This window comes from Pseudochaenichthys georgianus, chromosome 5 (genome assembly GCF_902827115.2).
Source record: "Pseudochaenichthys georgianus chromosome 5, fPseGeo1.2, whole genome shotgun sequence".
Taxonomy (NCBI): Eukaryota; Metazoa; Chordata; class Actinopteri; order Perciformes; family Channichthyidae; genus Pseudochaenichthys; species Pseudochaenichthys georgianus.
The window spans coordinates 30,647,744-30,663,946 of record NC_047507.1 but is presented as its reverse complement, the minus strand read 5'-3'; the positions used below and the strand labels follow the sequence as shown (position 1 = coordinate 30,663,946).

Genomic DNA, 16,203 nt, shown 5'->3' with positions numbered 1-16,203 from the left:
ACACACACACACACACACACACACACACACACACACACACACACACACACACACACACACACACACACACACACACACACACACACACACACACACACACACACACACACACACACACACACACACACACACACACACACACACACACACACACACACACACACACACACACACACACACACACACACACACACACACACACACACACACACACAGCTGTTGGTTTATGTAGACAGTCGGCAATGGCAAGATCAGTAACTAAACAACAAAGGCGGCACATGGCTTCCCTCCCACCCACCATAATCAGACTGTCTGCTATAAACCTAAACCCTTGACAGAGCTAGAGTTGCTGTTATTGCTTCTTTGTTGAACACCAGTGTTAGGTTAAGTGAACACTGCAGAGGTAACACCCCCAGGTGCATCGTGGTAGCAGTTGGCTGTAAAATCAATTTTTTTTTCTAATATCACAGAAACTAGAAGCTTTAAACTCATCCATCTTCCGGCCAGCTAAATTAGATTTAAGTCTTTAGGTGTACATCTGCTTTGCTCACCAGAGGCCATCTTGTTGTCTTGGGCAGCAGGGCCGTCGCTAAGCACGTTTTTCACCTGCAGAAACTCATCAGTGCGGTCTCCTCCGATGATGGTGAATCCAAACCCTTGGGGGCTCTTCTTCAGTGCTGTGTGGTAGATCTCCCCCTTTAGTTCGCTGGGGTCTGAAGTGAAGCTGAACCCACCCCCCTTACCTGCAAACAAAGAGCACATGTGTGTGTAAAATGGCTGTTTGTAAAGAGCGTATGGAGAGGGAGGTGTGAGAAGTGAAACGAAAAGCTATATGAAACTATTTAAATCTCCAAACAGCGTTGACATAAAAATGGAGCAACACAGATTAATACATTCATATCCCCCTTGAAAGACAGCACAATTCTTCCATGTCTGCATTGAATGTCAACGATGACACACATTATGTGCTGAGGAACAACATAGTAATTAGTCACTTCTAATTAACAGGCATGATGTACATGTCTAAACTAGATAAACATCAACAGGGACCTTGTTGTGTATCCCTTGATATGAGCACAGACACACAGATACAATCATATAAATGTTAGATTAAGATACTAATTCACTTGCTACCGGTTTTGTGCTTCCACTTTTTACAGAACCATGGAGCAGAACAGTAATTGAATACCTCTGACAGTGTCCTCTCTTATCCTACTGCAGTCAATGATGCAGAAAAATGAGGTTTGTCATTGTAGACTTTTTATAACTTGAGTAAGGAACAACTTAAGGTCAGTAGCAACATCAATACGGACCAGCAGCTCGGCTGTGGCATACGCTATACTCTAGATAACCAACTGTCAGGGTCACACAGAATTAAACGGAGCAGCTTCCCTATCTGGCATTACTGCGGTATATCAGCACTTTAGATCATGGACACTCCATTTTTCCCTTGCTGCTTGATGGACTCTGGCCTTTACTGCGTTATAGCTTTGAATCAAACACACTAAAACTGAAGCCAGAGGGTGATATGTGATGCACATTCTAGCAACTTTGCGTTATTTGAGAGCGTTGGATGTAGCTGGATGTGGCAATTTAATGCAAGAAATATCATTAAGGTTTTAGAAATGGTGCATAACTTTTTAAAGATGCTACCAGTTTATTTATGTACAACATTGTTTGATTGCATTAAAACAACCTCAAAGCTCACAGGACAAAATACCATTACTAGTAGTAATACAATAGTTACAGAAAAGCTGGCATTATACTTTAAATTCCTTATTGGCAACAAATCCCATCAAAAGACCAAAACCAATAATGTTTTTATCTGTATACGCACGCCCATATACTGCTATAGAAGCAGAAGATTGTCATCGTTTTTTATATTAAAAGACAAAGGAAAAAATATATATTTAAACTGCCTGGAAATGTACATCTTCAACAGGTCCTTGCTGTAGTCTGTAGTCCCCACATGTTTTAAACACTCCACCATCGTTCCTGTCCCCAAAAAGACAAAAAACACCAGCCTCAACGAGTAGCACTCACCTCCATTATAATGAAGTGCTTTGAGCGGTTAGTCAAATCATTCATCACCTCCTCCCTCCCTGACTCTCTGGACGCCCTACAGTTTGCCTGCAGAGCAAACAGGTCCACAGACGACACCATAGCCCTCACCATCCACACTGCCCTATCACACCTGGACCAGAGGAACACATGAGAATGCTGTTCATTGACTACAGTTCAGCCTTCAATACCATTGTGCCCTCCCAGCTGACCATCAAGCTCAGAGACCTCGGGCTCAACAGCGCCCTCTGTGACTGGATCCTGAACTTCCTGACGGGCAGACCCCAGGCAGTGCGGGTGGGAAACATCACATCCTCCACCCTGATCCTCAACACCGGAGCCCCTCAAGGCTGCGTGCTCAGCCCTCTCCTTTACTCCCTGTTCACTCACGACTGCATGGCCACACACAGCTCCAACACCATCGTGAAGTTTGCCGACGACACGACCGTCATCGGCCAGATCACAGACGGCGACGAGACGGCGCGCAGAGAGGAGGTGGAAAACCTGACATCTTGGTGCCCGGATAACAACCTCCATCTCAACGTCAGCAAAACAAAGGAGCTAATTGTGGATTACAGGAAGCAGCAGAGAGAGGGACACACCCCCATCGCCATCAAGCTTCAGGTTCCTCTGTGTCCACATCACTGAGGTCCTGACATGGACTCTTCATACCACCACCATCACCAAAAAAGCTTGACAGCGGCTCTTCTTCCTCCGCAGGCTGAGGAGGTTCAACATGGACTCCAGGATACTCTGCAACTTCTACAGGTGCACCATAGAGAGTATCCTGACTGGCTGCTCACGGCCTGATACGGCAGCTGCACCGCCCTTAATCGTAAGGCTTTACAGAGGGTGATGAAAACTGCACAGAACATCACCAGGACGGAGCTGCCATCCATGGAGGACCTTTACTCCCAGCGCCTCAGGAAGAAAGCCCTCCGGATTATAAAAGACCCCCGTCACCCCAGCCACAAACTGTTCCGTCTGCTGCCGTCTGGCAGGCATTACCGCAGCATCCGGACAGAAACCACCAGATTCAGAGACACATCCCACAGGCAATAAGACTGTTAAACACCTGAACTGCTGAAACAACATCCATAACATTCATCTGCTACTTAGTAATTATTTATCTATTTATCTAATATATCATTCCAATAACTTGCATATAGACTCTTATTTCACTATTTAACTTTTTTAAACTATTTTTCTTTTTGTATTTACTATTTACTTGCACTATATTTTTCTGTTTATCTATGTTATTGTGTTGCACTGTTGGAGAAGCCGGGGACACAAGATTTTCATCGGCATAACTACACTGTAGCTATGTTCGTATGACAAAATGAAGAACCTTGAACCTTGAATTCATTGTTGTTGTTGTTTGTAATACAATTAAGTTTGTTGACAATAAGAACATGATGGAATATGACCAGTGGTTCTGGTTATGAATCATGCCTGAAAAGGAGCCTAATCAGATGGTCTGTGGTTCGATTCCAACTCCCCACATTGTTGTATTCTTGTGCAAGATACTTTCCCAAAGTAGCTCCCGACTGCATGTCCAAAAGTGTGTGAGTGTGTATAGCAGCCTCTGCCTCTGTATAATTGTGTGAATGGGTAAATGCTGACTTGTGTTGTAAAAGCGCTTGGAGGGGTCGTAAAGACTGGAAAAGCACTCTATAAACGCAGTACATTTTCCTTTGGCTGAATGTATATGTGCCAATTGTAGTGTCTTTTGAGATCTGCAGCTAAAATTGGATCTGAGAAAACTGCATCACTGCATATGTACGGCTCACCTGAGAATAACTGCCCTGTGTCTGTGAATTTAAAGCTGCATATCTTCTTCCAATTCCACCTTTTTATCTCTCTCTGTTACACATGGTGATTGGACAGTGCCACATTTTTGCTTCAGCTTTTTTCTATTTCCCCTCTCATTTCCTTCAGTTTTTAAAAACCCTATAACTTTCAGAGGCGCGTGTGAGGAATTTAAACGCAGGCACTCTCATACTATCAAATGGTTCTGCAGTCATAAACATCCAGCGCAGACATTAAGGGCTCTGAGTGAGTGTAACTTATCACAGTCCTGTGCACTCCACATGTCCACACTGTAGCATGGATCAAACACAGCTCATTTGCATAATCACATTTAGATTGCTAGAAAAAACACTACAAATGGTTTGTTGTTTCTTCTTGCCGCCAGTGAGTGCTAAAATAACCATTCTACTGCGCGTTTGTGTGTGAATACACAGACAGAGGTAATGGAGGGCGAATGAACCTCTCCAGGAAGTGAGTGGCATGTGTCTGTACTTGTGTGGGAGAGTCCAAGGAAGGTCTCTGTGCCAATGTTTGTGGGCAGACTTTGAAAGCCAGAGGCAGATAAAAACCATCAGATCCACCGCATCAAACAGCCATGCTCTGTGATTAGTGTGACTCAATTGCGTTGCAAATCTCAAGCGACATTATTCAGCATAATTGGGAAGACATCTCTCTTACTACATCAATGGAGCAATAGCTTCAGCTGTATCCAAAAAATGCACCTTGAACATCGGAATTTGAAAACAACTGTCAATGCAAGGCCATCTAACAGGGACATATCCTGTAAACAAGCTATCGGAACAAAGCAACATGTGGGCACAACGCTTGGTATGCTATCGAGCTAAAGCATCACATTGTTGCCATCTTTCAGGCGAGCTTCAGCAACACCTCAAATGATGTAGACCAGAACATTGCTCATTTTCAATGACTAAATAATACTAGTGATAAAAGTGGGAAACACGGCTTTTTGTTACATGTACAACTATGAAATACATTTGAGCTTAAAGGTCCCCTATTATACTGTTTTTCATCAATATGTTATAGGGCTCAGATATAGACAAACATGTATCTGAAGTGTTTGGCTCCAAACACCAAACAGATCATTGCAGCATTACCCATAATACCCTCTGTTTCAGCCCTGTTTCAAAAGTGCTGATTTTCTGTCTGTTACTTTAGATGCAAATAAGGAGCCCCTCCCCACGCCCCTCTGAGAGACATTTGGTTAAAAAGAACACAACGGTGCTCTAGGAGGAGATTCAGGTGATAAGGTGGGGGGGGGGGGTTACCTTGGTTGGTGATTGGCTGATGGTTACACAAGCCAAAAATACATTATGATATCATAAAGTGGCCACAATCTGATCAGCTCATGTTCAGACAGGTTTTTATATAAATGGATCAGGACAAAAAGTGAGCGAATCTTTTGTCTCTTTACACAGAGGGGACACATGTTGATGTAGAAGAGACATGAACAAGTGGATTTTGCATAATAGGTGACCTTTAAGATGCTAGTTCACTTGCTAATGTTTTTGTGGAGCATAAACACAGATACAAGTACATTAGCATTTAAAGCTAACATCTAACAAGCACATCAACGTTATCTTTAGATGCTCCTTCACTTGTTAATGTTTCGTGCTTCCACCTTTTACAAAACTATGGAGCTGAACAGTCTTATAATTCCTCTATAATCATACTATAATGTCATGTCAAGCTGGTGAAAATAAGGAGTGAATTATTTCGCAACATTTACTGTATATGTGTTTCACTCCTTGGGAACCTATCTTGGAGAACTGTACACATCTTTATTCTGGCCCGAGGTGTAACCGTCGCCTCATGCCTTGGTTTCATAATGGCAGCCCACTGACAGCTCACTAGGTTGTGTAATCGGTAATCAGGGGCGAGATGGTGGTTTCCTGAGTCCCTACACACCTGAGCAGAGAGATATCTGATTACGCTTGGCCTCTCCGACATGCTGTTCCACCAGCTGTTGCCATATGCACCGCTAAAAGCCGGCTTCCTCCCCTGAATTCCCACTCGCACTCCCTGGAACCCTTCCAGCGCTACACGCCTGTCTGTCTCCACTGCTGCAGCACACTAATCTATTATACATCCATTGTAATGAAAACATACTTAATTCATAATGTTTATTGCAGCAGAAAAAGGGCTTGTCAACGTAAAGAACAAACCATTATCGTAGCACTGAGGGAAAAACACGAGCGACCCTGAGTAGAACATGTTCAACTTGATAATCTATTATTGTTTGAGGCTACTGGAAGGTCGACACGTCCAGCTGACCTTGCATGAAATGATGACATTCCGACTGCTTTCTATTCCCGGAAAACAAAGCGACTGAGGTGAAAATGTTCGACTCGGTGCAGAGCAAACGTGAAAATAATTATAGTAGAACTTAATTTTAGATAAATTGCCTTATGCTTATGTCCAGAGTGATTAAAAATGAGTATGGAAATAAAATAAAAAAGTTACACAGCTGCAATGAAGCCAAAAAGACAGCTGTTGTTCTAGAACATCACAGATACTAGTGAAGTGAAAACAAGGTTTAAAAATATTAACACAAAAAGGTAAGATGTTTTACATATTATGCACAGGAACAGAGGGATTTGTCATTTTCATTTGAGATGACTTAAGCTTTACTGGAATTCCCTGCTGCGTTGTTTCTACCCAGAAAGACAATGACAAGTGTGAAAGTCGGAAAGCTGGTGGATTAATTATAGTTATTATACATGTGCATGCATGTCTGATAAACCTGAGGGAGGTGTCCAAATCCACGACGCAGGGTACAAGATATCTCGTGATGTTTTTTTAAAAGTCTCTGTTCCATTTATTGGAGCCGATATGTCGCAATTGCAGTTTTTGTATGTGTGTAAAATCAAATTCTGCGTGTCCTTACCTAAACTCCTCTGCAGTAATACAAGTCTGTCTGTCTTTACACTCCAAAGGGAGAGCAAAGGAGAGGGGGACAGCTTTTGTAGAGTTGTTACCTTGGGTAGGTGTTGCTGCGGCTTGTTGGATCGCAGCCGTCTCCTGGCTCAGCTTCTTTTTTGCCTCCAGCACCGGGTTCTCAAACTGGGTTTTCTGGTTGATGTGGCTGCAACAAAAACAGGCTCACATTTAAGACACCTGCAAACACACAGACTAAATATCTACACAGACACCTCTGACCTTTTGAGGTTAGTACGGCACTTTTTCACAATTAATTATGCATGCACCTTCCATATAAAGGAATCATGATTTTCCAACACATGGATGCTAATGTTGCACCATTATAAATACATTCATAGACACAGCACATGTACAATAAAGGCTTGCTTGCCTCCCCTTTCTGTGGGGAAGGTAGTATAGCTTTTAGCGATTGTGTATTGTCGGAAATGAACCCCTAACTGCCAGCAACATCCTGTTCCTCTACTAAAAAGGTAAACGGCCTGTTGTCCCCCTGGCATACAAAGCGCAGCATCACAGGGAGCTCATTTCAAGCGGAAACACTGGCAGCCATAAGCCCCATCTTCACGCCATTGACTCTCCTTGTCCAAACAGTAAGAGCTTCTCTCCTGTGTCCCTCTTTCTACCTAGGAGGGATCCTACTGCAGTCTGAGCACTAACACAATTCGAGTCCCCATTTTATTTTCACCACAACAGATTGCTACCTCACCTCCCAGCCCCCCTCCCTCCTCCTCCCTTCATGCATTCTAGTTGCTCCCCACTTCTCTCTATTCCTGGTACAATGGCTGTGTTTCACTGACTCTGCTGGGGTGGTGAGGAGGACACATTTTGGACTCAGACAAATGTACGAACAAGAGAAGAGAAGTATACACAGACTCGGCATTCTGCACACACGCTCATTACGCTAACACTGGCAGAGCACAATCAGAGTAGTGTTCTCATACAGGTCACTGTGATGTTTCCCGCAGAGATTCATTTTGCCACTGCTACACAATGGGAACATCTTGATCAGAAACTTCAATCGTTCTCCTCGGCCGAGATGAATAAAACAAGCTGTATGCTTCATACATTTGTTTATTTATTTTTTTTAAGTATTGATTCATGCTGGTCCACTGCTAATGTACACTTAGCAGTGTAATAGACACTCTGATCCTTCTGGTGAAATGCATTTGTGTGTTATGTGCATCTACGAGGAACAGATGGAGTGCTTGGATATCGCATATATCAATAAGTCGATACAACTTACTCAACGTAGTATGTGCCGTACTGTGGATCATCAATTTCCTCCCAGCCGTAAGGAAGCTCTGCAGAGAGAAGACAGGGTGCTCAGGCAAAGATGCAAATGGAGTTCACATAAAGATAACAAGGAAAGAAAGAAGAAGAGCTGGCAAAATGTTTCCAGTCAATCATCTGGGAGTTAACACATTCAACATCGAGGTGATGAACAGCAGTAGTTACCAGTGTATTTCTTTCCCCCCGAATGGGACATTTAGCAAAAGGCAGTAGCCATGGAAATCGCGTACAATTATAAAGTGAACATTTCCGTGGTTTTAAGAAGCAGGCCGGCTGGAATGGCTGATGTACGCTATGCCCTGATGAACATATCAGGGCGGCGGGAGAGAAAAGAACTCTTCACGCAAGAGAGAGCTTTGGAGTAGCTTTTCAGAAGCAACACACCAACTAGCGTTCTGTCCGTCTGTAAAAAAATCCATTAAAACCCGGCTGGAAGGGTCCCACTCTTTCAACCGTGGCCACTCTCTGTCTCTGCCTGCACTTAGCCCAACATTAGCATCCTGGGGATACAGGAATTCCTCAAAGTAGACGCCAGCTTTAGGTAAATTAGGTCATAAGGCTGAGGGTTACTGCTGGATGACATGTGGATTCAAAGACAAGTCTTATTTTAGCCCAGTCGGTTGTCTGATTAAAAGTGTAAAGTGATGTATCATGTAATGTGGAGCACATACAATAGAGGTATGCCCTTGTGTAAATGCATGTGCAGTGGTTAATGGGATGACTGTCTGCTTGAGAACCCCAGCCGAGTAGTGCAGCCTACATACCTCCATCCTCACACTTCTCAGGGGGCTTCGCCTTCTTCGCCAAGCGGGGGTCCAACCACGTGGTCGTCTTTGTATTGTGACTGCGGAGCACACAAGCAGACGGTACATATCAGCTATAAAGACCTGTGCCAGCAGAGAAACCGCAGCTGAGGCACAAGAAGCCAATAGTTAATAACTGAAGAACGACAACCGAGTCCCCTATGAAATATGCCTTTGTACACAAGAGCCACTGGATGCATTGTAGAAACATCTGATCCATCGGTTTATGTGCAGCTGTCACATTACCGTGTTTATGGTTATGTGGGCTTTTAAAGAGGGTTACAAAAACACTTTGAATGAGACGCCAGACAAAGTTATTTATCCTCAAATGTGTTAACAACTGGGGTGTGTACTCAGGAGGAAAATCACAATGGTCTTCTGGTATCTTTACAGACGTGTGGCTTGGACCCAATATGAATAAAACACAGAAGCTTGCATGCACACACATGTTCTGTACTGTGAATACACCCACACATAAAGACTTCTGAGAGAGGCTTGTTTATCGATTGTTCTTAAATCAAAGTATTGATTGGTTTAGAGAAGAGCTTCACACGTATTTATGTTTGGCAAAGTTAACACTCGAAACAATTGCGGCCAATAAATCAGACTATTTACACTGAAGCTCTGAGCTTTACTTACACAATAAGTGAGGGGCCTGGAATATCATTGCAGTTATAAAGGAAACATCACTTTATGTGCATTCTAGGCTGCTGGATAGATACTGGTTTGATTCAAACGGACCCATTATCTGTGTTTCATTATGCTATAACAGGGCTTCTCAAACCAAGGTCCGGATCCGGACCGAACTGCAAATCAATCCGGACCGAACCCTGTGTCCCATTATAAAAAAAAAAAAGATTATTTTTTAATAAAAAAATTATACAAAAGAAAAACGTTCTGATTCTGATGTAAATGAAGGTATATGTTCTTGTGTCTGACGCATTGTGAGAATGAACGTGCATTTATATATATATATATATTTACTTATGTGCGCAAGCGTGACACGCATTGCAGACCGCAAGTTAACCGCAAGTTTACCTTGACTTTCTAATGCTTCTAATGCCTTTTTTGCAGAGGTTCAAGGCATTGGCTACAGACCAACAGTTCCATTTCTCCCACGAGTTCAAGCCACCATACTGTATGTTGGCTTGTATGGTGCTTTACTTCACCCAGTAAAATGGCTCACTGATGTGTTTTTAATAGTTTTTTGGCCTTAGAACTGCTGGAAATTCTTGTTTGTATAATCACTTCATTATTGCATATTGCATAATATGCAACAAGAAAATTATGAAATATTACCAGATGCATAATTTCACCTAGTTGCATGTTATTAGGTTAAACTCTTTTAGGTAAAACTATTGCAGTTTTTTTTAATTGTAACTACAATACATTCAACATTATTGAAAGTAATAATCAATTTTGGTTGATACTTATTTTAATAGATTAACTAAATCATTTGGAGATTGCATTTATTTTTTTATCAGTGACAAGTGTTTCTTCTATGTTGTCAAGCATTTACATAAAGGAAGGTGCATAATGGGAAACACCTTTCTCTGTATACACTATTGCAGTATATACTGTATTGTAAGAACGCATTTCCAGAAACACAACTGGCTTATAATAATAGAAGACACAGAAGTGCTGTGAACCCTCATTATGAAAGAACACCCCAGCGTGTGCACTACGCTCTGCTTCAGCCAAACGGCTCGCTGCACCCTCGCTGCGAGGGGGACCCAAGGTCCCATCAGCAAAAACACGTGGGTTTGCTATCCTGGCTCCAAAATGGTGGAATGAGCTCCCATTGACATCAGGACAGCAGAAAGCTTACACACCTTCCGGCGCAGACTGAAAACTCATCTCTTTCGACTCCACCTCGAGCGATAGAATTACTAACAAAGAACTGCTAACAGAGCACCTATACTAATAAAGAACTGGCTTATCGAGTTGAGTAGCACTTGAAATACTTGGCTCTATGAAACCTGATGTACTTATATGATTCTGTTTTCTACAACGTTGTGTCTTCCTGGTCGAATGTACTTATTGTAAGTCGCTTTGGATAAAAGCGTCAGCTAAATGCAATGTAATGTAATGAAAGAGAATGGAACCTTTAAATGTCTGGCATTATATTATTTATTAAACTTATTGAAATGAATCATTGCTCATTAAATACATCTATGCATTAGAATGGATGTTCATAATTAGTCAGTTCCCTAATTGACCTCTTGACCCGCGTGATGTGTCTTGCACTTACTCTATGAAGTAGACCATGCCAGTCTCGGTGTAAGCCATCTCCCAGTTTAGGGGCAAGGGCTCCAGGCTGTCATCGCGAGGAAGAGAGCTCCATGTACGGAAGTCCATGCTGCTGCTTGACTGGGTGTAGCTGGGCACTGCTTTCCTCCAGTCTGCCCCCTCTTTGAGCTCTGGAGAAAGGAAGACACACAGGCATGAAGCAGAGCAGGCAGAGTGGATGGTTAGCCTGCGGGAACACCTCTGCCCCTCTGTGTTCCTGCGAGCTGCAGGGGACTGGAGGAAGTGCTGCTGTCGCTCACAGGATTTGCATGTGAGAGATAGTGTGTGTGTGTGTGTGTGTCCGCCAAAGGGCTGTTTTACATTTGCATGTGCACACTGTGAATGCGCATGTGTTTATGTACATTCTATGTGAGTTGCAATGATAGTGGCAGCGATTCACATTGGAAAGGGCCATTTGAGCCTGAGGCCGTTTCTGTATGATAATACTTAACTGCTGCTCTTCACCTATATATACACCACTGCATTAGTGAAACACCATTCTTCAGAAGCTGCTCTACACTGAACAGGAAACATACAACAAAGGCCACCCTAATGCATTTAGCATTTCACACCTTCCCTCAGAAGATGGTTATAAAGGGATGAAACACGAGTTATTTTCATCCCTTTCTTTTATGTGGAGCTAACCTCCTCGCAACAGAGGATGATGCCTAAAGATGTTAGGCACACCACATTTAGGGATGTTGCGTTTTGAATGAGATAATTCCACTTGAATTTGAGATTAAATACATAATTTGCACAAAAAAAGCAAACACAGAGCCCCTTCAGCAGGATCTAAAACACGTTCTTCTTTTCCCGCTCTGATCAAAAACACAAAGCTGTGTTTTTATATTTAAAGGGACACAAACACACAGTAGATGCACATCTGTGCAAAGAGCCATGTAAACACTTGAAGCAGCCTGAGGGCACAGGCCGGAAGGAGAGCCGGGGACATCAGGTTCACAGCAGGGTGAGGGCCCACTTAACAGGGGGGGGGGGGAGGGTGATAAGGACAGACAGAGCAAAGATGGGGGGAAAGCTGCAGTCAAGACTTTAGAGCTCACATTTCCCATTAACCTCTTTTTGTATTCACCCATATCTCTGCCCATCTATGGGCGGTCTGAGACTCCTCTGCCACAGCTGGAGCAGAGCAGCCATTTGTGACTGCTTTCTTTCCATAAAAAGAGCTCCTGGATGTCTGGGCATCATTTCCTATTTGATTTCAATATGACAGAGCAGTTGGGTATACAGACTTTGGATTTCTGTGAATCCTTTGTACAGCTGAGCAAGCAGTGTGTGAGCCGTGACTGTCAAAACAATGTTTCAGTGTGGAAAGAAAAATACCATTTTCCATTTGGACGTGCATCGACGTTAACCTCAATTCTCTCACTATAAGAACTCAGGTATGGCGCACGCACAGTATGCAACTCATTTCTGTTGTGGGGGATGTTCTTGAGCATTAAGGACAGATTTGTTCCTCAGAGAGCAGAGGAGTTGTCCTGATTGATCACACACACACACACACACACACACACACACACACACACACACACACACACACACACACACACACACACACACACACACACACACACACACACACACACACACACACACACACACACACACACACACACACACACACACACACACACACACACACACACACACACACACACACACACACACACACACACACACACACACACACACACACACACACACACACACACACACACACACACACACACACACACACACACACACACACACACACACACACACACACACACACACACACACACACACACACACACACACACTGTCCGGCTATCTGGATGAGACTTTCTCAAGGTGACCTGTGGTACGGCGTATAAGGAGGCGGGACGGGGGGGAGGGAGTCTAGGACAGCGTTGGCAGCGAAAGATTTCCCAACATTGTAGCCAGCAGTACGTTTGAATATGTGTGTCAATATTGTCACTGTCATTGGAGATAGCATGTCGGCCATGTTTAATCACTGAATGTGGTTCACTAGCAGAACAGAATAAAATGGTTTATTCACGGACGCATGCAAATATGATGCCTTTTACAAATGCTTGATTTTAACTGACTGAAGAGGTCAAATCTCCAGCAACACTTAGAAAACACATTTATTGTCAGACCTTGTTGAGTTCCCGAAATATTTGACATCATCATGCCTTCTTTCTAACCATCTCCCTCGACACTGGAAGTAGGGGAGTTGTGCCAGAATATATTTACTCTTTTAATATGACTAACAGTCTAAATGCCATAGGATTAGTAGAGTTTACACTAACATCTAATTGTGAAACCACCACAATATTTTCCCTTTCCTTGAGAAAAAATAGTTTGCCAGTAATTTGCTGTTGGTCAACTAATCCGTGAATTGAGTTATCGTTTTGCCTCTATTCCAGAATAATGGAAGGCACCGTTTCTGTAACAAAGAGTCGAACTAGGGACACATACCCCCAGAGGCTAACTCGACTCACAAGTTGCTCAGAGGGGGTCCAGTTCTGTTGCTACAGGTGTGGGCTAATATTTCAAAAATATAAATGGCTCAAATTTCCAAATGGAGAAGAGAGTCAGAGCCTTTGTTTTATCTGGGTCAAATACAATTGCATTTGGATTGGATCTAATTAACTCTGCCTCGAGGGTTACAGTATGATTACCGCTTGTTTTTGTATTGGTCTGTTTGTTAGCAGGATTAGGCCAGCTTTTTATTAAACCTCTTGAAAGGGTGTAGTAGGGGCCAAGGAAGAACCCGTTACATTTGGGAGCGGATCCAAATCATGGGGCAGATATACACATCATTTTTGAAAAAGGCCTCGATGGAGGTCTTAGTCACTGAGTGGTCGGGATGTTTCTGACTTTCCACTGGCTTCATGTAGATGTTTTTATTTTTCCAGATCAGATCCAAAATGATGGATCTTCTCCACTGATGGCCCCAATGTAAAAAGACGATAGGCCTCTGTTGCATTGTTGTGGTGACATAAATGTCTAGTAAAGATATTTAAAAAATGCATTGCTTGATATCAGCGTTAATTAACCTGTTTTGTTATTTTGTTAAATAGTTCTTACAGGTAAAAAATGTCTGTTGCATGTAAGTTATTTTCAAAGGTTTAAAGAGTTTGCAACAGCCATGACATGTTACTGTGCAACAACTCTCTCACCTGGTCTTTTAAAAGAATAAAGGAATACAAAAGTATAAATAAAATGATCTGAGTTTGCACATTACTACGCAAAGTTACACAAGAATGAGAAGAGGGTGGGAGGAGAGCTGAGGAGAGAGGATGAAGTTGTTCCGTAGGGTGCAGCTAGACAAGCTTTTAAAGCCATTTCATGTGACACATTGAGATGTGCACAGTGCCCATCAAACGGTATGCAATCTGTAACAGTCCAGTCTTTTTGTCTTACAAGAGACGGTGACAATGACTCTAATGGTTTGTGTCAATTCCACATCCAAATGACAAACAGAGTACAGCAGAATCTCTCAGATTTCAACATGACATTCTATGCTTTGACATTTACTGACCGGGCAATCCGTTGACCAGTGGGGGCCTCTCGTCATCATCTTCCTCCTCGGGGACCGCGCTGTCCTTCCTGTCCATCTTGCTGACAGAGGTGGTTCGTTTCCTCGGGAGATCACCGCCGTAGTCTTCATCAAACAGCACCTGATCCACCAGGTCAGGCTGCACCAGGTTAGGCTCCGCCGGAGGCTTCGGGGTTCCATAATAATTACCTTAAAGAGTGAAAGATGGGGATGGGCAGAGGGAGAAGAATTATATATATATATAAAAAAAAAAATGCAACCAAACAGATAAGGAGCAAAAGGAAAGGCAGCTAGAGCGCAGATTGGCAACATTATTCTCTACAGGTTTACATTTGTATTTGGTGCTCGACTGTGACATCTTGACATGATTTAATGTTCAAAAAGGTCTTTATTTTTCTCATACTGCCTGTGCTGCATCACCTCTTTTCACCCTCTGTCTGAAGGCAGAGCCCAGTCTGCTCTGATTGGTTAGCTGGCTGGATGTGTTGTGATTGGTCAACCGCTTAGAGAGTTCCCACTCCTTAGCCTATCATGTACAATGTGCTGGAGTGTTACACAGTGATTTCACTGCCTTGCAGAAACAAACAAAGGAGTCCAGTCGAGGCTTTTCAGGCGGGGAGAGAAACTCCCTATGGCAGGAACTTTGAGATGTTCGCCTTTGCAGACCATTTGCATGCACACAAACCTATACAACACATTACAGGAGGGGAATACTCCAACAAAGCATAATACGGAGGGAAAGTAACGATGGAAGGAGCAGAGAGAGGAAGAGAAGAAGGGAATACATTAATAATGTAACCATATAGATAAGGAGCCACAGAAAAGGCAATAGAGTGCAGAGCAACATAATGGCTGCAAAGTTGACTTCTCAATTAAATCATCGACAGAAAGATAATAAGCAACTATTTTGAAAACGATTAATCATCATGTTGTAAAGAAGGCAAAGAAACAAATATGTGTGGATCCTCAAAAATCGAAATGTTCTACTATCATGCACAGTAGTGCTATTAACTGTACGCTACACCTATGTTTGTTAAGTAAGAGACTGAGACTCAAACAGAGACATCTTGTGCCATGTCTAACATTACTGCAATTCACCCGATTTAAATCTGGTTCAATTCTCTAAATGTCACACAACACCGCTGAAGGTCGAATATTCACAAGTTCCTGAGGTCTGCTCGCTCTGCATGATTTTCACGTCTCTTAACCCCCTGCATTGTTTTCCCTCGATAACTGCACCGCAGGGCGGTCATGACTCATGTAACATTAACATCAGTTCACTTGGAATTTGCAAGCAACTAATTACACTGATCATTGAATACAGCAATTATCTATCTCTTAGCTTGCTTTTTTTAAATGAAGAGAAAACTTGTGGTACAGATTATGAATATTCAGTGGGATAGCAGGGCTCCGTGAAGAGAGGGGATA

The 16,203-nt window shown here is 42.9% G+C and overlaps 1 protein-coding gene across 3 annotated transcripts in view; it reads right to left on the bottom strand.

Annotated features, from left to right (window-relative positions):
- Positions 1-16,203, bottom strand: part of magi3b (membrane associated guanylate kinase, WW and PDZ domain containing 3b) — a 193,281-nt gene that overhangs the window by 18,133 nt on the left and 158,945 nt on the right. For all 3 annotated transcript variants that reach the window (XM_034083232.1, XM_034083233.1, XM_034083234.1), the window contains 6 exons: positions 14,758-14,964; positions 11,173-11,341; positions 8,883-8,962; positions 8,072-8,129; positions 6,867-6,973; positions 552-743 (listed from right to left, as the gene is read on the bottom strand). In XM_034083232.1, the coding sequence (XP_033939123.1) occupies positions 552-743; positions 6,867-6,973; positions 8,072-8,129; positions 8,883-8,962; positions 11,173-11,341; positions 14,758-14,964 (813 nt within the window). The remainder of the gene's footprint in view (positions 1-551; positions 744-6,866; positions 6,974-8,071; positions 8,130-8,882; positions 8,963-11,172; positions 11,342-14,757; positions 14,965-16,203) is intronic.